This window comes from Elephas maximus, chromosome 3 (genome assembly GCF_024166365.1).
Source record: "Elephas maximus indicus isolate mEleMax1 chromosome 3, mEleMax1 primary haplotype, whole genome shotgun sequence".
Classification (NCBI taxonomy): domain Eukaryota; kingdom Metazoa; phylum Chordata; class Mammalia; order Proboscidea; family Elephantidae; genus Elephas; species Elephas maximus.
In genome coordinates this window covers 148,479,201-148,506,498 of record NC_064821.1, presented here as the reverse complement: position 1 = coordinate 148,506,498, position 27,298 = coordinate 148,479,201, and the positions used below count along the sequence as shown (strand labels likewise).

The window sequence follows — 27,298 nt, the reverse complement described above, 5'->3', positions numbered from 1 at the left end:
ACTGCATCTGTTTGTTGAAACATCTTAATTGGTATTCCATCAATTCCTAAGGCCTTCTGTACAGTTTGGACTTCTTCCTTCAGTATCATCAGTTCCTGATCATATGCTACCTCCTGAACTGGTTGAACATGGAACAATTTTTTTGTATAGTGACTCTGTGTATTCCTTCCATCTTCTTTTGATGCTTCCTGCATCATTTCATATTTTCCTTGTAGAATCCTTCAATATTGCAACTTGAGGCTTGAAGTTTTTCTTCAGTTCTTTCAGCTTGAGAAATCCAGAGTGTGTTCTTCCCTTTTGGTTTTCTAATTCCAGCCTTCGTACATGTCATTATAATATACTTTGCCTGCTCGTGCCACCTTTTGAAATCTTCTATTCAGCTCTTTTGCTTCATTATTTCTTCCATTTGCTTCGGTACTTGATGTTGAAAAAGCAAGTTTCGGGGTCTCTTCTGATACCCATATTGGTCTTTTCTTTCTTTCTTGTCTTTTTAATACCTCTTGCTTTCTTCAGGTATGATGTCCTTGATGTCATTCCACAACCTGTCTGGTCTTTAGTCATTAGCGTTCAATGCGTCAAATCTATTCTTATGGTCTCTACATTCAGGTGGGATATCCTCAAGGTCATACTTTGGCTCTGGTGGACTTGTTCTAATTTTCTTCAGCTTCGACTTGAACTTGAATATGAGCAATTGATGGTCTGTTCCACAGCCAGTCCCTGGCCTTGTTCTGACTGATGATATTGAGCTTCTCCGTTGTCTCTTTCTACAGATGTAGAAAGGATTTGATTCCTGTGTATTCCATCTGGTTAGGTCCATGCATATAGTCACCGTTTATGTTGTTGAAGAAAGGTATTTGTAATGAAGAAGTCGTTGGTCTTGCAAAATTCTGTCATGAAATCTCTGGCATCATTTCTATCACTAAGGACATATTTTCCAACTACCAATCCTTCTTCTTTGTTTCCAACTTTTGAATTCCAATCACTAGTAATTATCAATACATCCTGATTGCATGTCTGATCAATTTCAGACTGCAAAAGTTGGTAAAATTCTTCAATTTCTTCATCTTTGGCCTTAGTTTTGATGTGTAAAACTTGAGTAACGGTCATATTAACTGGTTTTCCTTGTATGCATATGGATATTATGCTATCACTGACAGTATTATACTTCAGGCTAGATCTTGAAATGTTCTTTTTGACGATGAATGCAATGTCATTCCTCTTCAAGTTGTCATTCCTGGCATAGTAAACCATATGACTGTCTGATTCAAAATGATCAATACATCAGCTCACTAATGCCTAGGATATTGATGTTTATAAGGTCCATTTCATTTTTGACAATTTCCAATATTCCTAGATTCATGCTTCATACATTCCATGTTCCGATTATTAATGAACACTTGCAGCTGTTTCTTCTCATTTGGAGTCATGCCACATCAGCAAATGAAGGTCCCCAAAGCTTGACTCCATCCATGTCATTAAGGTTGACTCTACATTGAGGAGGCAACTCTTCCCCAGTCGTCTTTTGAGTGCCTTTCGATATGAGGGGCTCATCTTGTGGCACTTTATCAAACAGTGTTCCACTGATATTCACAAGGTTTTCACTAGACAATTCTTTTCAGAAGTAGACCCCCAGGTCCTTCTTCCTAGTCTGTTTTAGTCTGGAAGCTCAGCTGAAACCTGTCCGCCATGAGTGACCCTGCTGGTATTTGAATACCAGTGGCACAGCTTCCAGCATCACAGCAACATGCAAGCCCCCACAGTACGACAAACTGACAGACGGGTAAACGACCTTGCTCCTTATACTCCAACAAACCCAGACAATTTGGAATTCCCCGAACCAATAGGCCTGGAGCCCCCATCTTCTTACCAATCATTCCTACTCTCTTTGTCCTCTGTCTGCCCCCGCCTCCACTCCCCCCGCCTCCCCGACCGCCCCAAACACACACACTTGCAATTCACAGTATTAATAATATCTCTTCAGGGAATCTTTTCCATTCACAAAAGTCTGTGACAGCAAATAATTATAATTCAATATAATATGTGTATTTACATCTGCCTCCCTTACTGGACTATGAGCTTACTGAGAATAGAGCCCATATTTTATTTACCTTTGTACCCTCAGGACACTGTTGCTCAATACATATTGACTGGAATGAACGAATGAACGTGTGTGTGCATGCACACACGTATGTGTGTGTTTATTCTCCACTGTGTAGAAGACCTAGACCCCAACCCTTCCCTCCCGCCACACTCCATAGGTTGCACCAAGGGAAGAATAACATTGGAGGAAGAGAAGGGAGGGAGAGAACATGAGAGGAATGTTCCTGGACTCATGAGCCTCCTCATTAGCCACAGGCCTGTGACTTAACTGTGATGACCTCACAGAACTCCCTCAGCAATGGAGCCCCACTGAGACCAGATGTTTTCAAAGTGACAGTGCATGGCTGGCTGCTCCTGTTGAAGATGAATCTCTCTGGACATGTTTAAAATGCCAGGAAGGAAGCTAATCAGGGAGATAACCAAGAGAACAAAGAAAGTTTACCACAGGGTCATTTCCATCTGTTTATGGGGAAATGAGAAGAAATTGATGCTTAATATAGGCCTGGTGAGCGAAGAGATGACATTTCCCAGGAAAATGGCTAGTGTGTGGTTAGATTAACAGATTCTTTACTGATTTTGGGGAATCACATTTGAGCCCCAGTAAAGAGTTGCTTTCTCACTCTTGTTGTGAGGTGCCCTTGAATCGATTCTGACGCATAGCAACCCCATGTGACAAAGTAGAACTGCCCCATAGGGTTTTGCTGGCTGTAATGTTTATGGAAGCAGATCTCCAGGTCTTCTTCCCACAGAGCCACTGGGTGGGTTTGAACCACCAACCTTTCGGTTAGTGGGGACATATTTTGTGTACAAACCAATTGCCAATGAGTCAATTCCAACTCATGGCAACCTCACACGTGCCAGAGTAGAACTGTGCTCCAGAGGGTTTTCAATGGCTGATTTTTTCAGAAGTAGATCACCACATCTTTCTTTTGAGGTGCCTCTGGGTAGACTTGAATCTCCAACCTTTTGGTTAGCAGCCAATCTCGATAACTGTTTGTACCACCCAGGGACTCCATTGTGTGTATAGCCTTTGCTTATTTAAAAAGACATAGCTTTAAACACAAAGAACTACAACACTTCTAGATGTGCAGTTAAGAAAATATTTTTGTTTCATCACCTTGCAAAATAAATGAGTGAGAATCACTTGTCCACATCTCACAATCTATCTACTGGGCTTATTCCTTAAAGTATGCTTCACTAGCAGTTGACAGAATTCTCCTCCTGGGGTCAACACACAACTTGAAAAGTTCCTTTACACTAATACAAAAGAGCCTTAAGGGTGCCCCTAACGATTAAACCAACTTTTCTGCTTTAGAGCAGAAGAGAGGACTAGACAGAAGCTCACTGCTCTGCAGTGGGGGGAATTCGTCTTCCATTTCTGATGCCTAGAGCTAAAAACAATTCACCAGATGTGATTTGAGCAGCCAAGGATGATCACCTGCCTTGGTCTGAATATTAAACTTCAATTGATGCTCCTAAAATCACATTAGCTTCTCTGACAGCCATAGCATGCCATTGACTCATTTGGAGGTCCCAGTTATGCAAATCCCAGAATTTTTTTCATGTGTGGCTGTTAAACCAAATCCAATATTTTTACTTTGTAATGAGTGTTTCTGGACTCTAGTGAACATCATTGTGTCTCTATATAAGGTTTAGTCTGGTTAGATCTGGTCTGTTGTTTGAAAATGCCAAGGTTTTGTTTTGGATGCCATTTCTGTCGTTCTGACATAGTTATTCCTCCAAGATTCATGTCATCTACAAATGTGATATGCATGCAATATCATTATTTAAGTGATTAAAAAAAAAAAAGACCAGAACGGGGCTAAGGACACAGCCTACAGCATGTTTCATGTACCATCATCTAGTGCTATCACCAAGTCTGAATCTCTCACAAAGATATCACAAAAGGCTGACATCTGTATACACACCTTTTCAGCATCCTTCTCATCTATTGTTGTTGTTGCTGTTGGTCAAGTCAATTCTGACTCATGGTGACCCCGTGTGTTGCAGAGTAGAACTGCTCCATAGGGTTTTCACAGCTGTGACCTTTTGGAAACAGATCTCCAGGCCTGTCTCCTGAGGGGCTTCTGGGTAGGTTCTAATCGCCAACCTTTTGGCTAGTAGTTTGTGCCACTCAGGGATTCTCTTCTCATCTACAATCCAAGCAATCCCAGGAAAGAAGGTTAACTTGGTATGATTTTCTTTTAGCAAAGCCCTGCTAGCTCCTAATGCTTGCTGCTTCTTTTACCAAATATTCAAAGGTCATTATTCTAATAATCTATTTTAGGGTATTTCTTGAGATCGATGTCAAACTCATCATTTTGCAGATTTATCTCCCTAGTTTCTTTTTTTGAAAACTGGAATATTTCTCTATCTGCATCTTTCCTATAGCTCTTGGTTATCCAATGATTCCTCCAACGGTCCAGCACTGATTTGATAATCTCAGCCTCAAGCTCCCTCAGTCTTCTTGGACTTTGGTGCCATTAGAGCCCCTCGTACAATGACCTCATCTACTCCAGGCCTGCAATCCTCTTCCTCACACTTTCCCTACCCTTTCCAATCAGAGGAGTCAGAAAAAATGCAAGCCGAACAGAAGCTCAGCAGTTTGATTTCTCTCACATCCCCCCTCTCTTTGGCAGTATTGTTCCAAACATAACTTCTGGAAGCCCTTTTTGCTGCCCCTAGCATTTTTCGCAAGCCTCTGCTCACTCTGCACTCTGTTTCTTCTGCAACTCAGTGCCACTCTCTGATATGGCCCCAGGTTGCATGGCCGAGCTCTTCTTGGGTCTGGGTCTAAAGGCCAGGACAACACAGAGGAGGTGGAGGCACAGAGCAAGCAGGTCCTGAGGAAAGGGTTACATAGAAGGTACAACCTCCAGACACCAAGTCAAAGAGAAAACATAATCTTATACCTGGAAAGATGTTGAGAACAGAGGTCAAGAAAAGCAGACTTGTTTATTGAACTAGTGAAGTGACACACAAAGGAGTGTACTGTGGATGGGCAGCTAGCTCAGCTGCAAAGAAGATGGAGGGAACAGGTGCTCATGAGGTCAAGTGGCTCATAATGGGCCTCCCTTTCTTCTAAGGCCATGTGCTCCTTAAATGGACAGAGATCCCATCCTCTCTGTCCTTGAGGCCCTAGCACAAAGCCTGATACAGAGTAGACGTGCAACATACTTGGGAATGAACAAATAAAAATGGCCCTGGCTCATCTTGCCACATTGGGGGAATTCTTTAATCAAGTCAGTCCAGGCTGGAGACAGCCTTTTACACACATTCTTAAGCAGAAGAGCTACCTGGATGGTCATATTCCTCTTCCTCATTCAGAACTGTGGTCAGAGAATTGTTTTTGTCCTGAGCTGTGTTTCCCTTTTGGAGCTTCAAGCTACTGGGACTATCTTCATCATTTCTCTCAACTTTGGGAATCTTTATTCTCACAGTCCAGAATAGACTCGCGGTCTAACACACACTTCCCTCCCTTAGATTCTGTGCAGGAACCTAAGGCTGGTTACTTCTAAAACTCCTGCTTCTTTCACTTCAACAGCCAATTCCCAATTCTCTGAGTCAGTTTCTATCTTCACTGAAAAGAAAGCGATGCCTGATTAATTTGTTCATGACATACATTAAAAGAACGGCAATTAAGCTGCCTCCTCAGGCAGTTTCTCTAGTCGTGTTAAAACAGCACTGTCTAAACATCTTGCATGTTACAGAATGGTGAGTCTACAGAAGAATACGAAACTAACACCGAGTAGCGCTGGTTGACAAAAGCTGACCCAGTCATAGGGTTAACCTATGCTCAGCAGAATTCAAGTAACAGCAATCAGCAAAAAGCCGTTGTTGAATTTTCTGAACTTGGCAGCAGTCAGTCAAACTGAATAGAATAAGAACAAGAAAAACTGTATCAAGGCCAGTATGTCTCTTGGCAGGCACAGAGGGCCTGGCTTCAGTGAAGCATCAGGCTTCAGGCTGTCTGAGCCCAAACACAGCACTTTTGATAAAAGCAGATGCTTTGTTTGGCTGGTATCTATCTGCCTTTCCTCCACTCCCACCAGCACCACCAACCCTGTCGTCCCCAGCCATTCCCCACCTCCTCCTAAAGAATTGTGTTTATAAAAGTTTTGCCTCAACGAATTTAAAGGCAGAATAAAAGTGCTGTGGTTTTGAGATAATGTCCTAAAGGCCCCATAAAGCATGCTTTTCACTCAGTCTACCAGATATAGGGGAGTCCCTTGGTGGCAGAAACAGTTAAGGGCTCAGCTGCTAACCAAAAGGTTGGCAGTTCGAGTCCACCCACCCAAAGGAGCCTCAGAAGAAAGGCCTGGTGATCTGCTTCTAAAAAATTAGTGATTGTAAACCCTGTGGAGGACCAGATACAGAACACACGTCCTTGACCTACCTTCCCATCCTCAAGATGGCTGCCCATTTGAAAAGCAGCCATCTCCCATCAAGCAAAAGCCTGATTGCCAACTGCAGCCATCTGTGTACCTCCTCTGTCTACAGAGTCGTCAGTAGACTTCTGGGTTACATTAGAGAAAGGACCACAGGAGCAGAATCATCATGGGTTCAGAGCTGCTGACATAGGCCCACAGGGAAGGTGGCCCTGGGGACGTGTCTACTTTAATCAAACCAAAAGTGTTTTATAGAAAAGAAACAAGTGATGAAAAAATGTGCTTTGTGTTACTGCGTGCTTAAAAGATTAGATCTTTTCCTACTGAATTTTGTCTCTCATCTATACAAAAGAAACCAACCCCATTCAGCTCTTGCCTCATTTCTCTGCTCCCTTCAAATCAAACTCAGCCTCCTCTACTTGACTCCTGGGGATGGACTATGCTTGATTCCAGGGTCCCTTTCCTTTGCTTTTTATGGGGATCTCATCCTTGACAATCACATCCATTTTCATGTCTTTAAGCTCCTTTTCTATCCAGACTCCGAACTTCATAACTTTTAGCCTAGACTGTCCAGAGCTGTAGGCTCATAATACAATGGCTTGACTAACGTTGCCACTTAACACATCTCAGACTTAACCAGTAACCAATTGCTGTCGAGTTGACTCTGAAACGTGGTGACCCTATGTGTGTCAGAGTAGAGCTATGCTCCATGGGGTTTTCAGTGGCTGATTTTTGGAAGTAGATCACCAGGCCTTTCTTCCATGGTGCCTCTGGGTGAACTCGAACCTCCAAACTTTTGGTTAGCAGCCAAGCACGTTAACCATTTGCACCACTCAGGGACTATCTCAATTTAGGACAGCAAAACAGAAGTTTCTGTTCTCTGGAATCTGCCATGTTGTTGTTGTTAGGTGCCACTGAGTCAATTTTAACTCATAATGACCCCACTTGACAGAGTATAACTGTCCCAGAGGGGTTTTCTTGACTGTACTCTTTGCAGAAGCAGATCTCCAAGTCTTTCTCTTGTGGAGCTGCTGGGTGGGTTTGAGCTACCAACCTTTCGGTTAGTAGCCGAGCACTTAACCAAGGCTCCTTACAAGCTACCATACCCCCCACCTCAAAAGAAACAAACAAAGCCCTGTTTCCCTCCCATCTCAGTAAATGGCTCCACCCCATATACTCCATAGCATAAATCATGCATGACTGTCCCTCACGGCTCCCCTCCCATGCAACACTCAGTAAGTCCGGTAGACTCTATCTGCGAAATATTTCCTGGATCCACCCACTATCTCTCCTCTGGTACCACCGTCATGTGGACCTCTATCCTGTTCCCTGGACTTCTGCAACAGCCTCCTGCCTGGCCACCTCTCCTTCTTCTTCCCCACCAACGAGTTCTCCACTGAGAGACCAAGCCATCCTCTAAAACACTGAATCAGATCATGCCATTCTCTTGCTTAAAACCCTTTAAGAATTTCCCTCTGTCCTTTGGAGAAAACCTAAACTCCTTACCAAGGTCTAGACCAGCACTGTCCAATAGAAATATAATGTAAGCCACCTATGTCATTTAAAATCTTCCAGTAGCCAAATTTTTAAAAAGCAAAATGAAACAGTAAAATTAATCTTAATAACATATAATCATTTCAACACATAATCCACATAAAACTTATTAACGAGATCTTTTGTATGCTTTTGGTTGTTGGTTTTATTTTGATTTGTGACTTAGGAGACCCTATGTGCTACAGAGTAGAACTACTCGGTAGGGTTTTCTTGGCTGTAATCTTTACAGAAGCAGGTCACCAGGTCTGTTTTATCTGCGGCGCCACTGAGTGCGTTCAGTACCCCCATCTTTTGGTTACCAGCTGAGTGCAAACATTTGTACCACCCAGGGACCTTTTTACATGCTTTTTAAACCTTCAAAATCTGATATATGTTTTACACTTGAGCACATCTCAATTTGGACCAGCCATGTTTCAAGTGCTCGATAAGCCCCTGTGGCTGGTGGCCTCCATGTGGACAGCCCAGGTCTGGAGGTCCTTGCATGGATCTTGGCCACTGCTGACTTCTAACAACCTCTTCCCAAAGCCACTCTCTCCCTCCCTCTACTTGGGCTACATGGAGGCTCTTCTCAGTGCCTAGAAAACACCTTCATTGCCTTCAATTAAGCCTTTACAGACTTCTCATGCTGGCTTCTCATCCTTCAAGTCTCGGCTCAAATACTCCCTCCCCGAGAGGCGTTCCCAACTAAGTAACTCAGGGCCCCTGATGTTGCATCCTCACTCCCCTTCACCTTGTAGTTACGTATCTGTCAATGGGTTTATCTGATTGCCAGAAACTAGGAGCTCCTTAAGGACAGGACCCACATCTATTTCATTCTCTATGGGCACTTGGTACCCAGCACAATGCTTGGCACAAAACAAGCTTAATAAATACTAGTCGAAAGAAAGAATAAGCTGTGAAGACACTGATGTTAATAAAAACGTAGACAATCAGTCAAGGGCTCAGGGCCAGTCACTGCAGACAGGCTCTGTTCTGTGTTTCAGTACAATGGTGTGCTAAGACTTTGGTGCACTGTGTGGCTGTCTACCTGCAACTGTGAGCACTGGCCACGACGCACTGCTGCAGGGCAGCTTAGAGCAGACCCAGAGTGAGGGATTCTAGCCAGACGCCATCAACACGTGGGAAAATTTCTCCCACGTTAGCTGCAGGCATTGAACATGATCTCAGGTTACACACGAGGATTAGGAGCCTCCCAGCTCCAGCCTTAAAGGAGAAAGGAAGGAAGGACCAGATGGGAATTGAGAACAGGTACGTGACCTGCCCAGCCAGACATCCAGAACCGTGCATCAGGCTCAAGTGTGAATGTCCGAGAGCTGACGTGTAGTGGAGCCCTTGTATTTAGTGACAACAATAAAAAGCTGTGAACAACAGGCTGGCTCAGTCCCTCTGGCTCCAGGTCCCTGCTCCCACCCACCCAGTCCAGACCCCAGTGTCCTGAAGACAATCTCCTTCCAATCAACAATAGCGACTACAACTTCTCTAGCTTGTATCTTCTGGCCAGGCTGGGCTTGCTCCCAAACCCACATGTGATAAGAACATGAATGATAATTTGTAATCGCATAGCACCTCCTGTTTACAAACATGCATTTACATATACTGAGGGGTAGATGTCTCTATCTCTGAGTCTCTGGCACAGCCTAGAGTTAGGTCTCTGACTCTCAGAATACTAAAAAAGCCTGACCTTTCCCAAACAGCATGCGGGAGGCCTGAAAAAACATGATTTAAAGCAGGCCTGTCTTGGAGGGCTGGGCCAGAGAAGATGTTGAGCAGCTCCACTCAACAAGGACTGCTTTGTGTAATACTCTGATGATTTTCTTGGTAGTGGTTTGCAAGCAGTTAGAAAAAAAAAAATTCCTTTAGTTTTCCCCAAAAGAACAGCTGAGAATGCAGAGATTACAGCCTTTAGGTTGAAATCATCCTTGGCAGTAGAGGATTTGGGACTACCATCAGGCATCTCCCATTCTCCAGGCTTCCTCAGCCCAGGGGCAGCACTCAATGCCTGGCAGCAGCCAAGCTCACCTCTGACCCAGCTGCTCCTGGCCTTGGCACCAGGGGCCACTGGGCCTCGACATGCACCAGACCTCAGAAGGCACTAACCCATCCACAACAGCTGCACTCAAACACCAAGGAGCATTTAAAAATGTTAATAAAACTCAATTTAAGACTTGAAAAAAATAAAAAGCCTCTGGCCTTTTACTTTCTAGAGACATCCTTGAATTCAGGCTGTTAAAAGTCATTGCCACTCTGTCAAACCAATAAATGTACCTTCTATTAAATACTAAATTCTATTAAATAGATTTTTAAAAATATTCTGAATCCAACTTTCCCTTGGTGCACATAAAATTCCAATTTGTAGACAGCAGACATGTTCACGTACAAACAAACCACAGATGTTTGTGTGTGGATCTTCGCATTCTAGATCCTTCCAATTAACTCTGAGCTAACGGCTGACTTATTTGTATGTCTGGGAAAACATCTAGCTTTGTTAAGAAGAAAGCAGTGGTTGTAGAACTTGGCAGTTCTGAAGAGGAACAACTGAAACAGTTTTTCAGATGAAACTATTGACACAGCCCAGAGTTAGTCTCCAATCAGTGTTTTAGATCAAAGTCTGCATAGATCCTGTGCCTTACAGCTTTGCCTCAATTCTGAAGATCTGATACTGTGACATGGTAGTTATTGCCTGGGTAAATGTACTGGATTTTAACTTGAGGTAATTCTACAGGTTTTCTGGCCACCATCAGTTAAAACACTTGTGACTAGTCAGTCAGCTCCACTCATGCAAAGGAATAAAACACCACATTGTCCGCCACATGCTGCCACAGCACAAGGGGCAGAAGGGATTAGGTGCTCGGCAGCTGTTCCCAGGAATGTGTGTCTCCCCGGGCCCAGCACCGATCCCTCAGCTATACCCGCACCACAGACATCTTGGCAGGAACTGGTTCCTTCTCAGCCCAAGGAAGCTCCCAGATCCAAATAAAAATCTATCGTTGAAAACAAACGAATCAAAGGAACATCAGCCGAAGAGGAAATCCTGTCTGCAAGCTTCTCAGAGAAACCTTGCTCCACTGCAGAACAAAGGCTCCTTCTGTGATATCAAGCAGCATGCTTAAGAGCTCCCTGGCTTCTGGTTTAAGCCACCTTTCAAAACCACACGTACATCCAAGGGCAGCCAAGACAACAACACAGCCAAGAGATATGGCCTCTGAATGAGGAGACCACACCCCCTTCCAGGTCTGCCTTCCCGACTCTTAGCAGCCTGGGCTCCATTCTCCCCAAGGGCGGGGTGGAAGTGCTCAAGGCTCTGGGTTCACACTCTAGGTACTGACCTCTTCCGTGCAAGAAGACAGCTCAGAGGATGCCCACAGTTGGTACCAATATAATTGGGAGGCTGTAGAGCACAGTGTCTGGGGAAGAGGGCACTACAGTACTTCTCTGGGTTTTAATCCCACCTCGGTCAACTTCTAGAGTGTGATCTTAGGTCCTCAACATCCCTGAACCCACTTTCTCAACTGCAAATGATTGCAATGATGATGATGCTCATGATGAATCAGCTATCTCTCTCATGGTTATGATATGCAAAGAAGATAATGTATGAAGAAATCCTTTAAGATATTTTAAAACTATAAAAGGTGAGAAATATTAATAATTCATGGGGATATGACACATGTGGATATAACAGCTAAATAATGCATATTTTTAGGTCAAAGGGCAGACTTCCTGTGCTTTGCCTGGGGCCTCTCACAGGGTAGATATTCAACTAATATCTAAGTATAGTAAAGGTGGCTTTTTGATGATTAATAAGGTAAATATATCTCGGGAGGAAATGGCAATCTTGCAACTTAGAGGATTTCACAAGATTAGGAGGTTTTTTTTTTAGGAGGTACTTGTCTGGAGGGCTTCCCTCAGTGTGTAACAAGGGTATACAGGAAAAGAGGGTCTGGGCTCTCCAAGATGGCCCCATTGACCATTGCCACAACATCAAACATGATGAAATGGAAGGTTTCCAGTCTTGACATCTGAGCAAGTCACTGTCAATAGAAATTAAACCCTTAAATTCACTATGAAAAGGAAAAAGTAAGGCCAAAATAATTTACCTGAAATAAACCCTAAAAAGTTAATAATCTTGTTAAATGGAGGCTTAACCAGTCCTTAGGTCCCTGGGGACAGAGATCCAAAGCCACAACTTCAAGAGGCACATGGCTTCCAGCTCACAAGTGTGGGTCAGCTGAGGAAGTGGGTGGTGTTTTCACAGCTCCTGTAAGCTGTAATCAATGAATTAGGAACAGAAACTCTACTTCTTTCTCACTGTATTTCTGATGTAGCACCTTAGGCAAAACCCCTATCCCTGGAGACTTGGGTCCTCATACGTATTGTTTGTCGTAAGCTTTACAGAGGTATAAATTTTATTTGTGTATACTGTGGCTTGTCCCAAAAAGGAACTGAGGTAGCTCATAATCTTATTTGGAATACTTAAAAGAAAAAGAAGACTAAAAGGTACTTTGAACTCCTGAAAGCTGGGAACGCCTTAAGAAACTTTTTAAAAATGTGTTAAGTAAATGACCCATTGCCGTTGAGTCAATTCCGAGTCATAAAATATATTAACATATGAGACTAGGGGGAAATAGGATTTTATGATCCTTTGACACACAACTGTACGCTTCCTCATGCAACAGAATTTTTGAAGGATCGCATTTGTTACTTCCTGTATTCGTCTTTAACAATATAATGTTCTAAGTTAAGGGGGAAAAAAAGATGTGAATTTGGATTAATGTAGCCCTGAATCATAAACAAATCTAAACCAGCAGCGCTTATTAAGTCTTCCAGAGCCTGGACTTCAAACTCGGAACTTGTGCCCACTTTCCGATAAGATCTTTTACAGAGACCTGACCTCTGTCCAAGTCAGTTTTCAAATCAAAAAGCTTTGAACTTCTGGCAGGTTGTCAGCCAGGAGCTTGGGTGTTTATCAAGAACTTCCTCAAGATAGGAAGGAGGACTCTGTTGCCCCTTCCCCACCCCCGAGTTTCCTCTTATAAGAGTTGGCACCTAGCCAGGACCTCAGAATTTCAAGGAACTGTCTTCATCTGGTACGTAGGAGATTCCTAGCTCCGTATGTTGTTGTTGGTTGTCATCAGGTTAGTTCTGACTCATGACCCCATGCGTGCAAAGTAGAACTGCCCCATAGGATTTTCAAGGCTGTGACCTTTCAGAACCAGATTGCCAGGCCTGTCTTCTGAAGCACCTCTGGATGAATTTTGAATAGTAGTAAAGCGCTTAACCATTTGCACCAATGAGATATGACTCAATATAGAGCTCAATATAGAGTTTAAGTTTATAGAGAAGAAGTGGCCCACAATAAGCAAGATTGGTTCTGACTCCACATCCGGCAGCCTGGCTTTTCTGGCTGGCTGGAAGTTATTTTTCATATTGTCGCCTCATATCCTTCCCAAGGGGGAGCAATGATGGCTCATCATCTGCATCTTGGCATATTAAGTTCCAATGGGTGGTATTACACCGTCAGGTATGCACCTCAGTATCTACCTGTTTCATCAGCAGGCAGCCGGCTCTCTCGCTGAGCTCAGAGGTCACTCACCTAGATTTTGTGGAGAAGGTCCAGGCATATCTTGGGGATCCTTCAAGTCCAGTGTCGGGAACATTTCAGGGCTCCCCAGCACTTTCTACAGAGAACATCTGGGCCTCCCCTGAATTTTCTTCTTATATTATTGCAATTATGCAACTGAAAGTCATTCCAAACACTTGTCTGCCTAGCTCCCCGCCAACATCTCTGCTTGTTACACTCTGCCACAGGCCATACCGACTTCCTGCAGGTTTCTCAAACATGCCAAACTCGTTCCTGCTTTAGGTCCTTTGCACGTGTGCTCCCTACGCCTGGAAGAGTTTTCTGCTGGGCTTTTCCATGACTGCCTTCTCTCGTTATGCAAATCTTAGCTTACATACATCTCCTCAGAGACCTGTCCACTCTATCAAAACAGATACACACCCTTAATAAATCTCCAGCATGTCACTTCTTTTCCTCTGTAGCTCTTACTGCAACCTGCAATTGTCTTATGTATTTACTCACATTTAGTATCTGGGCTCCTCACTAGAACATTAGCTCTGGGAGGACATTACTTCAGATGCTCCCCTGCGACCCTGTTAGTTCACATATTTCTTGCCCTATAAAAGGGTGAAAGCAGATGATGAGAGTGATTTGGCTGCTAGAGTGTCTTCAGTGCTGAACCGGCCCTCTGGTTATTATGCTCAGAGGACAAGGCAGAATTTTCCTACTGAAGGCCTGGTGTTTATAAAATCAATGTACTAATTAACATCAGAGCTCAGTATATAGACATGGAACAAATAAATCAGCCAGGATCAAAGTGGCTGTCTTTGCTACAGGGGTTAGACAAAAAGAGAGACAGCCAGAAGATACAACAGAAGAAACTGTCCCATTACTTGCCTGATAGCATCACAGGTTACTGATCTTCCCCAACAGGAAAGGGAGTGCAGTTGCCAAACCAGCTCTAACAAGCAGAACCCAATCACAGCCGGGTCAATTACAAACCCAGAGAAGCACTTACAACCATAACGCTTATTTACCCTGAGCCCTGGCTGACTGGTGGGAAAAATCAATTCTTGTCTTAAGGTATTCTGGAGTTAACCTGATAATGCACACACAATTTTATTTCAGCATGTTGACAACTAAATCCAAGTAGATGCAGGGCCTAATTTATAGACACACCGGTATCTCTAAGGAATTGCATAGCTGTTGTTCAGAATCCGATGTTATGATAAAAACACAGTAGGCGCCCTCCCCCCTCTTACCCCTTTCCTCGATTTTAGTTACCCTAGGTCAACCGCAGTCAGAAACTGTTAAATGAGTAGCGTGACGAAATCTCATGCCGTGCTGCTCAGTCCCACCCGGGCACCACATTCACATGACTTTTAGTATAATATATTGTTATAATTGTTCTACTATATTATTAATTGTTGTTAATCTCTTACTATACCTAATTTATAAACTAAACTTTATCATAGTATGTTGTATGTTTAGGACAAAACATAGTAAATCTAGGGTATATACTAGGTACTATCCAGGTACATTTTTTTTTTTTTTTTTTTTATCCAGGTACATAGTATATACTAGGTACTGTCCCTAGTTTCAGGCATCCACAGGGGTCTTAGAACATATCTCTCTTGGATAAGGGGTGACTACTACACATACATACATACATACAGGTATTTGTGCTTTCTTTTGGAGAGATTTAATGATCTAGAAAGTTGTGTTTAAAAATACCCTCAAATATTTGATGACATTAAGAAATGGGTAAATTTTTTTGGGTGTTATACTGGTATGTGGTTTTATATATATATATATATATATATATATATACACATTTTAAAATAAGAGTCTTTATTGTTGAAAGGCACATATCAAAATATTTGCAGATAAAATGATGTCTGAGATTTGTTTCAAAATAATACCACAGGAGGCGAAGTGAGTGGGAGTACAGATAAAACAGGACTGGCCAGGAGTTGATACTGTCGAAGGGCCCATGGGGGTTAATTAAACCACTTGCCCTACTTCGTGTATGTTTAACACTTTCCATAATAAAAAGACTTATTAAAATAGCCTCTAAGACAGGTCATTTTCACTTGTGAAATTAAAGAAGTTACCTGAAGGTGAAGGTTTCGCCCTTCCAGCCTTGCAGTGGGTTCTCCTGGATGACGTCCTGGGTCAGAGGCAAGTTCTGCCGGGGGGATTTGCAGTGAGGGAGGGTACCCATGTGACTGAAGTTATCATAGGACCTTATGGGAGGAGGACCTTTTTTCTTCCGTGGAAGGGTGCCGTGTATAGACACGTCTTGATAGGCATCAGTGTGGTGTTCAACGAGCGATGACTTGCTGCTCAGAAGGTCCATGGATGAGGCCAGGGGGAACTGGTGATTCACAGGCACGTTTCTGGGAAGGCTTGCAAATTTTCCTGCAGCCATAATTCTCAACTCTAAGGAGAAAAAAGCAAAGGTGTAAATCTAAGTTCATTGCAAGACTCAACTTCCTATTTATAAAAGGAAATGGAAAGATATCACACAATAAAAGAAAATATTCATAAAAAGACAAATGCTATCTAATAGCATTGCTTGTTTGTTGTTGTTTAGTTGCACAATGGAAAGAAATGTTTCCATTGGTCCTGCACAATCCAATAATCAGTTGCTGATTGGACCGTTGTGATCCATAGGGTTTTCATTGGCTGATTTTCGCAAGTAAATTGCCAGGCCTTTCTTCAGGATGAACAGTCCTGAAATCTGTTCATCATCATAGCAACATGCAAGCCTCTATTGACAGATCGGTGGCAGCTGCACGTGAGGTGCATTGGCCAGGAATTGAACCAGGGTCTCCAGCATGGAAAGTGAGAATTCTACCACTGAACCACCACTCCTCCCCAAATGGCATCACTAGTAGAATTTAATAAGAATGGGAACTTTTTGTATTTCTAAGTTCACTCTATCTCCCTCTTTTTATGATCCCACAAAGGAATTCTCCTGGGTTGGCAGCAGAACCTCCACTGGAAAAGAGCGAACAAATTCCAGAGTCATCAGGGACACATGAGCCATTTTATTACTCCAGACAACAAAAGTTGATAGAAAAGCACAACTAGCTCACAAACAACAAAAAAGATGACTGAGGAAAGACTCAAGGAATCAGTAATAAATACATTAGAGAAAATGTTATAAACACATTGGATAATTAGTCCACGTATTTCCACCACCCTGCAAATGATAACAACAGGCGAAGATTATCAGAATTCTTTAGCTGCTGCTGGAAGGTCTTCAGCACCAGGGCAGCCCTTCAGTTGTGCTACCCAGGGGGACGGGGAAGAATTTGTCTGGCCAAGGCCTGGTGCTTATAAATAAATCAATGTTGTCTAATTAATGCAGATGGGCGGGGGTCAGGGGTCAGGAGGTGGGCCACTCCTCCATACATCAGCGAGCTCAGTTGCACAGGAAGGCCATTGGGGGGTAGGGGCTGCATGTACACTGTCCCCCAGAGGGGTCGGGAATCTGCCTGCCACCAGCAGGGTTAAGCAATGCCCATGGGTGCCTATAGTCTGAGAAGAGCAGGAAGGGAAGAGAAAGAAGAAAAGGGAAAAAAAGGAGCGGGCATGCAAAGAGGAAAATGGTACATGAGGTCATGTGTAAAAGCAGTTCAAACAACTGTTCTCCGCCCCCCCCCCAAAAAAAAACCCAAACCTGTTGCCGTCAAGTCAATTCTGACTCATAGCAACCCTACAGGACAGAGTAGAACTGCCCCACAGGGTTTCCAAGGAGCAGCTGGTGGATTCAAACTGCTGGCTTTTTGTTAGCGGTCGAGCTCTTATCCACTGTGCCACCAGGGCTCCAGAACTGTAGGGCTTAGCTATGCTACTGTGTTGTCCGGACCAAAGTCTGACACCAAGTCTGGCGTGGTACAGACACTGGGTCCTTACGTCTTTAGGGACGTAAGGACCTAAATTTTTATTCAGGCTCCTGTTTCTCGTTACCTTAAAGAAGTCTTATATCATTTGGCTTAGGTGAAAAGCATGGTTTGTACCCAGACTTGGTATCAGACTCTGGTCCGGACAACACAGCAGCATAGCCAAGCCCTTCCCCAGGGCTGCGACGAGAACGCCTGTTTGCTCCTAAAACCATCCTCAAGCCCTCCCGCAGGCCCCGCTCCTTAGAAACCACCCTTTCCAAAGCATTAGTTAGGAAACAGCTTTGGTTGAAAATCATCATTTAATAGCACTGCAGCGGTTACCAACAACTGCAGATTCCATTTTGCAAAGGAACTAGGAACTTGGGACAATCAAGAACATAGCCCTCCAGAAGCTATTAGAAACTGGGATAAAGACAGCAGAGTATGCAAAGGAACCACTTGACAACAAAAACACACATGATCTACCACTTCCATGTGCAACAGAGAAAAGCACACAAGTGCTGAGGGCTGGGTGGGCTGAGACCCTTCACTTGAGACATATAATCCTAGCCTTGTCCTCAGTTCTTTGCCATGCCTGGTAATTCTGGGGCTTGTCTGCTCCATGTCTAACTGGGACCACACAGAAAGCCTGGATCATAGTGGGTGCAAAACAATAGGACTGTGAGCCCCCGTGTGGGTCCCTCCCAGCTCTGGCCAGTACCTGGCACACTGTCAGCACTGGTTCAGTGTTAATCATTGTTCTTAAAAAAGAAACCAAACTCCCTAACCCTCCCTTCCTGATCACCAGTGACGTAAGCCTACATGATTCCTCTACCCTACACACACACACACACACCACTGCTGTGAACTCTTAACTGTTCATATTATTAGTACCTTTTTTCTTCATAGACAGGCCTAGATCATTTCAAAGAAACTGGGGAGGCTCAGAGCTCCCCTGCAGAACTTCTTTCTGTGCAAAGGCCCACATTGTTGACCAAGTCTATTTCCAGGCTAGTATGATGGGTTGTCATGAGTCAGAATCAACTTGAAGGCAACTGGTTTGTTTTTTGTTTTTTAAAGGATGGGCAAAAGTTACCTTTGCTCCAGCGTTCTCAACAGCTTGATTCCTCTCTGTTTATGCAAGACCTATCTAAATTTCGAGATTGAGCCTGAGTGCTCTAGAATGTACTTTGGCTCAATCTTGAAATGTTGAGCCAACTTCAGCAAGTCACCCATGCCTCAGTTTATTCTCTGATAACCAGGGATGTCAACCTCTCCCTTCCTGACTTCAATTCAACAAGCATTTAAACGCCTACTACATATAAGGTACTGAGAGACACAAAGATGCCTAAGCCCCAATTCCTGACTATTCACTCTAAGAGAAGAGAAAATAATATAACTCATGAATAGAGACCTTTCACATGCTGGAAGCAAGAACAATGAATTTTGACAGGACTCGAGGGGCTTTCAGAGAGGGCTACACTGGAAATGAAGCATTTTGAAAGGTTGAAATCGTAGGGAAAAGTCTTCCAAGAGGATGCTGTAAGAGCAAATGCACAAAGGCATGAAAGCGCCCCCACAGGTTCAGGAAACCGTGAGTGTGGTATGGCTTTAGTGGAGAAGGTGTAGACGCATTTCCTAGAAGAAATTTAGGGCCAGACCGTGAAGTCTTAGGAGTCGTTAAGTGGCGGAAATGGTTAAACATTCAACTACTAACTAAAAGGTTAATGGTTGGAATGCATCAGAAATGCCTCATAAGAAAGGTCTGGTGATCTGCTTCTGAAAGATCACAGCCTTGAAAATCCCAGGGAATAGTTCTACTCTGCAACACATGGGGTCACTATGAGTTGGAATCGACTAGATGGCAACTGGCTTGGTTTGGTTCATGAAGTCTTGGATGTCCTGCCAAGGTGAATGGACTGGGAAGAGCTAGGGAAGAGCTAGAAGAGGAAGAATCCCATCTGTGCCCAGAGAGATAGCTAGGGTCACCCTCGGGAGGAGGTCAGTTGAGCTAATGGCAACAACCAGTGAGGAATAATGAGGAACTCTGACCGAGGCAAGGGAAAGGAGAGACAGAATGGAAAGACATCTAGAGCTCAAGACCTGTGATGAGAAGGGAGGAGCCGACAGCCATGGGAGGATGCTGCCGTGCTGTGACATGCTAAGCCATTGAGTGTGAGGTACCAGTGGGACAGTTTGGTCCAAGAAGATGTCAGATATTGGTATGTACAGTTAGGAGCAAGGGCAGGATGTAGATTTTTAAGTCATCAATATAAAGGGAATATTTAAACCAGAGAGTGGATCCTTTAGCTTGCTATTATCAGGATCAAATAACAGATGTGAAAGTACCTTTTAAACTGTCAAGAACCACGCATATCCGTAAATTATATCCCTCCTCTGTCTCTCACCATGGCTGCTTCAAAGAATGAGTTCTGCAAGCGTAAAGCAGTGGTTCTCAACCTGGCTTCATATGAGAATCATCTGGGAAGCTTTTAAAATCCTGGTGTCCAAGCTGTAGCCCAGACCAATGACATCAGAATCTCTGTCGGTAGGACCCAGGCATCAGTCTGTTTAAAGCTCCCCAGTATGGTCCAGTGTGGCGCTAGGGTTGAGAACCATTGCATTAGAGAGGCTCTTTGGTACACAGCAACTGGCATTCAGATTTGTTTTTCCTGGATAACAGAATCAAATGGTGATGCGGAGGTATCATTCATTCAACTGAAGCATCCATTCATTCTTGTACTCAACACATTCATTCACTCTGGGCAGAGGGCTTAGACAGGGAGGATGGCCAGCACTGTGTCAGGTGTAGGTGACATACTGTCAAACAAGACAGAGTAGTCTCTGTCTTCATGGGGTCAATACTCCTTTGAGGAAGCAGGCAACAAGCAATGACCATAAATGTTGGTGGTTCTCAGAGATATGGGAGCACACAGAGTGAGGACCAGGGTCTAGATAATCTAACAGCCAAGGAAAAACTTCTCTGGGGAAGGAATACTGATCTGAAGGATGTGAAGCAGAGTTTAATAACTGGAAGGAAGGGATCATCCATGATGAAGGTTCTAGGTGGTTCTCAGCTGCAGACAAATTCAAATTATGAGTCTCCTGCCTCCCAGGCTGGGCTCTCTTCTACAACATGCTGCCTCCAACTTGGGAGCTTTTCCCCATTAAAATACAGCCTGGCCCTGTATCTAGTAACCTAGAAATTCTGGCTCAAGTCTGGATCCTGTGTCAAGCTTGAATCAGTCCAATGGTGGGGTAAGGTGGCCCAGGCAAGAGACATAACTTCAAAAAATAAACAAATAAAAAGTGGGATGGAGGATGGAAAGGGCGGGTGCAGCTCTACTTGGAAGGGACTCATTTGCAATTTTGGGGGTCAGTCTATTTCCAACTTTAGCTGTGTTTTCTATTCCCAGACTCCAGGAACCTGGATGAAATCCAAGGCATGGAAGTATATTTTATATAGTTGGAATTAGGTTCATGGTAAATACTTCCCATTCTGACAGTGAAGCCACTTACCTCATGTGAACACTAGGCAGAATCTCAAAGTGTTATTGATACCTAGATGGGGTCTCAGAGAATCAAGATCCTTTGTTTTCCCAGATAAGGAAAATAAGTGTTCATTCATTCAGTATATATTCTCTGAGGGTGTACTCTATAAGTATATTAGGATGTATATACTAGACAAGGTCCTGCTGTCATGGAGCCTACATTCTCATGAGGGAGTCCAAGCAACACCAAGAAAAATAAACTAGGTAATATCTGAGTAATAAGTGCTCTGAAGAATTTAAAAACAGGATAAAATGATAGGACATACTGGTTAGGAGTAGCAGGCTACTTTCGATTAGGGTCATCCAGGAAGACCTCTCTGAGAATTGAAAAAAGATAAGGAGCTGGCTAAGAGAAGATCTGACGGAAGTTCCAGCAAATGCCAAAGCCTTGAAATGGGGACAAATGATTGGAACAGCACGGTGGGGCCCAGGTCTCTTGTCTCTCACTCCCCTCTTTTCTCTACTTGGAGATGTTTTTGCCTCGATGTCCCTAGTCATTACATACTTCTTATGTGCCATTTATAAAGGAGCCCTAGTAGTATAATACTTAAGGGCGCAGGTGCTAAGCAACACGTTGGCAGCTTGAACCCACCCAGTGGCTCCAGAGAAAAGACTTAGCAATCTGCTCCCGTAAAGATTAAAAAATCCATGGGGCAGTTCTACTCTGTCACATGGAGTCACTATGAGTCCAAATCAACTTACAGCACCTAACAACAACATGTGCCATTTGACTTTTTTTAAATCAAATATGGTATGACTCAGACTTTGGAGTCAGACATTTATAGGTTCAAATCCCATCCTATCCGACCGATGGACTAAAAACTCTGCCACTTATTTACTGACCAGGGAGGCACAAGTTACTCAATCTCTCTGACAGCCACTTTTCACCTGTGAAAACGGGTTAGCCTCTATTTCACAGGGTTGTTGTAAAAATTAAATGTGTTGGTTTATGTAAAGCCCTTGGCATACAGCAAACCCCTGCTCCCCACCTCCCTCAAAAAAAAAAAAAAACAATGGCTGGTGAATTGATTCCTACTCATCGCAACCCTATAGGACAGAGTAGAACTGCCTCATAGGATTCCCTAGGCCTTAATCTTTACAGAAGCAGGCTGCTACATCTTTCTCAGCTGAGCAACTCGTGGGTTCGAACCTGCTGACCTTTTGCTTAGCAGCAGAGCACTTTAACCACTGTGCTACAGCACCCAGACCCAGTGCCATCAAGTCGATTCCTACAGCAAGCACTCAATAAATAGCAGGCCTCCTCTCAGCAGGGCAGGGACCGTGTCTGTCTTGCTGACTTTATCCCTCTAATGGTGACAGTTCACAAAGGATGCCATGGTCCTGGGGAAGACTGTAGCCAGAAAAGATGAGGTGGAAAGCATTTTAACCTAGAGCAATAGATGTAAAACACACCAAGCCAAGGAGGATGTAGACAAAGACACAGACAGACAGACAGACACACAGGGGCACACCAAGTGAGCCATATGCAGTCCTTAAAAGAAAAGCCCACGTGGCCAACACCTCTCTCTACTGCGTAGATAAACAGACACAGTGTCCTGACACAGACACTAGGGCTAGATCTTAAAGTACGTACAAAGGTCAATGACTCTATATCTTGATATGAAAATATGAGACCCATTTGAATGTTCAAAGAGCTGAAATCTCAATCAGGGACAAGTGAGAGCCTGACAAACTTCCAACATCTTTGCTCCTCTTGACCCTGGTCAGCTGCTGTGTTTTGAAATGCTTGTGAATAGCCCCAGCTCAATTGCTTTACGAGGATGTCTTAGAGAAGCTGACAATCACATGCAAGTCGATAGGCAGCCAACTTGGTTTGAATTTTTATTTCAAATTGGATAATTTCAAGGAAAGCTCATAGATGGTTATCTGAGGTAAGCTTTAAGAACTTTGTATCATATTTTAAACTCTGGAAATGTAACTCTTTTGACTGCCCCAGTATGACTAGAGCAGAGAATTACAATTTGGATCTGTAGCTGTGAAGCTTCTCTGCAGAGTCAGACAGAGAAAGGAAACAGAACAACCGCACACACAGAATTAGCTTATCCACTTAGAGTGAAGTTTTGCTTGGGTTTGGGAGTTAAGAATATCCCTTTATTTTCGAAGTAAGCTTATGAAGTCTAGCCAAATGATTAAAGTATGAACAATTCTTTCATGGATTGTATTTCAAAAAACACAGCACAGGATTTACACGATAAGGTTCCTAAGATTAGCATCCGTCTGACAACCAGTATTTTCTATATGAACAGGAGATTGGGATTTTGGTTAGTCAGCCTGGAAAAGTCAGGCTTCTCAGCAGCAGTTCAGAGAGCTGGAGTCAGGGCGGTGAGAGAGGCCTTGGAATAGCGAGCTGTTTATACGCAGTACGCCCCCTTGCACACTCGCATACAACCGCTTTGCCTGCAGCGTCCCCATTATTAATTAGGCAGCGGCTTTCCACCCCAGACCCCCGCTCTGCTGGGCCCCGCCCCCAGCTCTGAGGCCTCCCTCTACCTCCTGGATCTCGCCCTAGTTCCTGGCAACACCGAGGGAGATTATCGGCTCCTTTTTTTTTTACACTGACCTTCCCTCGCCCAGTGCACTTTTCTTCCCCCTTTTTTTGAGAGATCTGCGTAAAGTTGGGAGATAAGAGCCAACACTTAAAAGCGTCTTTGAATGCGCGGCTCCTACGTTCCATCTCAGCCGATAGGGCTAATGGGTCTTTCCCTTTTGCACCTTGCTTCAAGTTTTCCACTCCTCAAAACCCCCAACCATGACACGCTGCCCCACGGAACACGCACCCTCGCCAGCTGCTACGGAGCCACTTGACCTCCGTCCGACCAATGTCCACACCGATAAAATTGTTTTAAAGAGGTGGCCGCCTCGGCAGCCTAAGTAAGGAAAGACGGGCTGAGATCCGAAACTCTTTTCTCCAGCGCCCACCGTCCCTCCCTTCCCCGACAGAGAGGGAGCGACACAATCAACTATTCATTCTTTCTCAACAAAGGGAGAGACGGAGGGGGGTGTTGTCAACAGTTACAAGGCAGGCTCCTTCTCTTTCCTTGCAAACTTTCCAAGAGATTAGTTGAGAAACTCGCCTCCTCCAAGTCCTGGGCTTCCAGCAGAGCCCTCTTGGCTGGCGCGCCTCCCAGGCTCCGGCGGCCTCCGGGCAGAGGGGGAGGACGGGGAGGGCGGCCGGCCGAGCCTGGACGGGCAGGGGTCGGAGGGGGCAGCGCCGGGGAGACACCGCTGGAGAGCAAATGAGCTGAGGCGCTCGTCGCAAATGGCTGAGCGCCTCCCGTCGCGGGGCACGTCCCGGGACTCGGAGCCCATTCGGAGGGCCCCGAGGGCGCAAGCCGGGTCTCCACTCCAGTCACCCCTGTCCCCAAAACGCCAACTCTGCGGGCGGCGGCAGTGGGGCGCCGACCCCTCCCCAGAGCCCAACTTTCGCCAACAAACTTCTCAGCTTGCCCTCACCGGGGGTGGGAGAGGCCGAGGCGCCTCTGGAGGCACAGCCCCCCAGGCAAAGCGGGGCGCTCAGGCTGCGGGCGGCGGGGACTCACCTCCGGGCGCCGCGCTTGGCGCCGAGCTCTCCGCAAGGGCTCAGAGGCGCCCAGCGCCGCCCGCGCTGCGGCTGCCCGGGGAGCAGGAGCTGCTCATGGCCCGCGGGGCGCGCCCGCCGAGAAGCCCGCCCGCAGCTCGCCTGTGCGCGCGGCAGCTCGGCGCCGGCTTGGGCTCGGCTCCCGGCTCCGGTAGCTGCAGGCGCGGCTCTGAGCCGGCGGCGCGCACTCGGGCCCTCAACTGGTGATTTGCAGCCTCGCGGCCCCACCCCGACGAGCCGATTTGCGCGGCCTTTCGGAACCCCCAGCGATATTTACATTCGGTGACCTCACCTTGCCCTCTTCTGCTGGGAGCTTAGAGTTTGGCTCTCTTCATAACTTCTCTAGAAGCCAGCCCTCAAGTGCAGATTGACCACCTCCTCGCTGTGTCCCTCTCAAGGGACAACCTCGCCTAATCCACTCCTCCCCCTTCCCCGTGTTATTTAATTACCCAGCAGATCTGCTTTGCTCCTCTGTGGACACCTGGCTTGCTTTCAGTTTAAAAGGGCTTTATGAGTTTGATGGGACAAAGACCCAGGTAACAACAAATGACCAAGCCATGGGAACAGGCCAATCAATCATATCGACCTGGACATATTTAAAGCAAAGTGCTAGGTGGAGGCGGCACTTCAGTACTAAATAGTTGGGTGGAGTGAAAAATTGGAGCAAACTGGAGGACTTACATTACAGATATTAAAAACGATTATAAAGATATAGAAATAGTAATTGGCAACAAGGATAGACAAACTGACAAACGGAATAGAGCCTAGAAACAGATCTACAATATATGGTAACTTGATTTATGTCCAAGGTGCCGCTGTGTTGGTGGGGGTATTAGAGGTGGGGTGGGGAAGGGATGATCTGTTTTTGTTTTTTGGGGGGCGGGGGGAGGATGATGCTGGATCAACTAAATATCCACATGGAGAAAAAAGAATCTTGAATTCTACCTGACATTGTACCCCCCCATCAATTCCAGATGTATTTCAGATCCAAATGTAAAAGGCAAAATAATAAAATTGTTTGAAGAAAAAATCAGAAAATATCTTCATGACCTTGGGGGTAGGGAAAGGCTTCTTAAATACAAATGTATTTAATGTGCGTGGAGTCGACTTTCGACTCATAGTTATCCCATGTGATGCAGTAGAACTACCCCGTAGGGTTTTCTAGGCTGTAATCTTTATGGGAGCAGATTTCCAGGTCTTTTTTGGTGGGTTGGAAACTCCCTCCTTTGGCTAGCAATGGAATACTTAATCATTGCATCACCAGGGCTCCTAAACGCTAACTATAGAGGGACAAATAATCATTGAACATTAAAATTAAGAATTCCTGTTCATCAAAAGACACCATTAGTTCATCAAAAGACACCACAGAGTGAGAGAAGATATTTGCAATGCATATATCTGGAAAAGGACTTATTTACACAAAATATAAAGAACATCTACAAATCGAGAAAGAGGCTGAAAATAGGCAAAATATTTTGACAGGCATTTCTCAAAAAAGCCAATAGATACATGAACAGATTCTCAACTTTTTTTTTTAATTTTTATTGTGATTAAAGTGAAAGTTTACAAATCATGTTAGTCTCTCATGCCAAAATTTATATACACCTTGCTATATACTCCTAACTGCTCTCCGCCTAATGAGACAGCACACTCCTTCCTTCCACTCTCAATTGATTCTCAACTTTTTAATCATCACAAAAATGCACATTAAAATCACAATGTGACCTCAGTTCATACTCACTAGAATGGCTAAAATTAAAAGGACTGACCCATAAACCCATTACCTTTGAGTCGATTTCAACTCACAGTGACCTTATAAAATGGAGTAGAATTGCCCCACAGGGTTTCCAGAGTGGCTGGTGTATTTGAACTGCTCACCTTTTGGTTAGCAGCCAGGTACTTACCCACTGCACCACGAGGGTTCCTAATCAAGGTGAACCTTGTATAAATCACTTTAGAAACCTGTTTGGCATTGCCTGCTAAAGCTAAATTAACAGATATCCTGTACTCAGCAATTACATTCCTAGGTTTACACCCAGCAGAAATGTATGCATATGCATATTTTCAACTAAAATATGTTAAAAAATGTTTATAGCATCTCTCTTTATAACAGCTAAAAAAAAAAAAAAACCCAAATGTCCGTCAACAGGAGAGTGGATAAACTCTGTTGTATTCATACAATGGATACTACACTGTAATAAGATGAGTGAATGAATGAACTACGTCAACACTAAACAAGAGGGATAAATCTTACAAATATGATGTTGAGTGAAAGCCAGGCACAAATGAGTACACACTATATGATTCCATTTATGTAAGCTTAAAAAACAGTCAAAACATATCTATGACGTTAAAAGTGAAGGTGGTGGTTATTTTGAAGGGTAGGTCACCATGGAAAGGGAGCCCAGAGGGGGCTTCTTGGTGTTGGTAATATTGTTTCTTGATCCAGGTGCTAGTTTGTTTGTTGTGTTCATTTTTTAAAAATTCATTGACTTGTGCACTGCTCTGCATGTATGTTTTACTCTAATAAGAACGTTTTAAAACTGTGCCAAGTTGAGTATATTTTATATCATTTTCATCCCTCTAAGAGAGAGCTGTTTTTTTTTGTTGTTGTTGTTAGCAAGTCTGTAAGATTCTAAGTGCACCACCCTTGAGAA

The 27,298-nt window shown here is 44.3% G+C and overlaps 1 protein-coding gene across 4 annotated transcripts in view; it reads right to left on the bottom strand.

Annotated features, from left to right (window-relative positions):
- Nucleotides 1-27,298, bottom strand: part of BCAR3 (BCAR3 adaptor protein, NSP family member) — a 250,806-nt gene that overhangs the window by 102,292 nt on the left and 121,216 nt on the right. The window contains exons 1-2 of one of the 4 annotated variants that reach the window (XM_049879744.1): nt 24,934-25,037; nt 15,714-16,041 (exon numbers count right to left, since the gene is read on the bottom strand). In XM_049879744.1, coding sequence (XP_049735701.1) covers nt 15,714-16,030 — 317 coding nt within the window. In that variant the 5' untranslated portion in view covers nt 16,031-16,041; nt 24,934-25,037. Of the gene's footprint in view, nt 1-15,713; nt 16,042-24,517; nt 24,540-24,603; nt 24,735-24,933; nt 25,038-27,298 lie in introns of those variants that run through there. The other 3 variants (XM_049879743.1, XM_049879746.1, XM_049879745.1) reach the window with 3 other exon arrangements.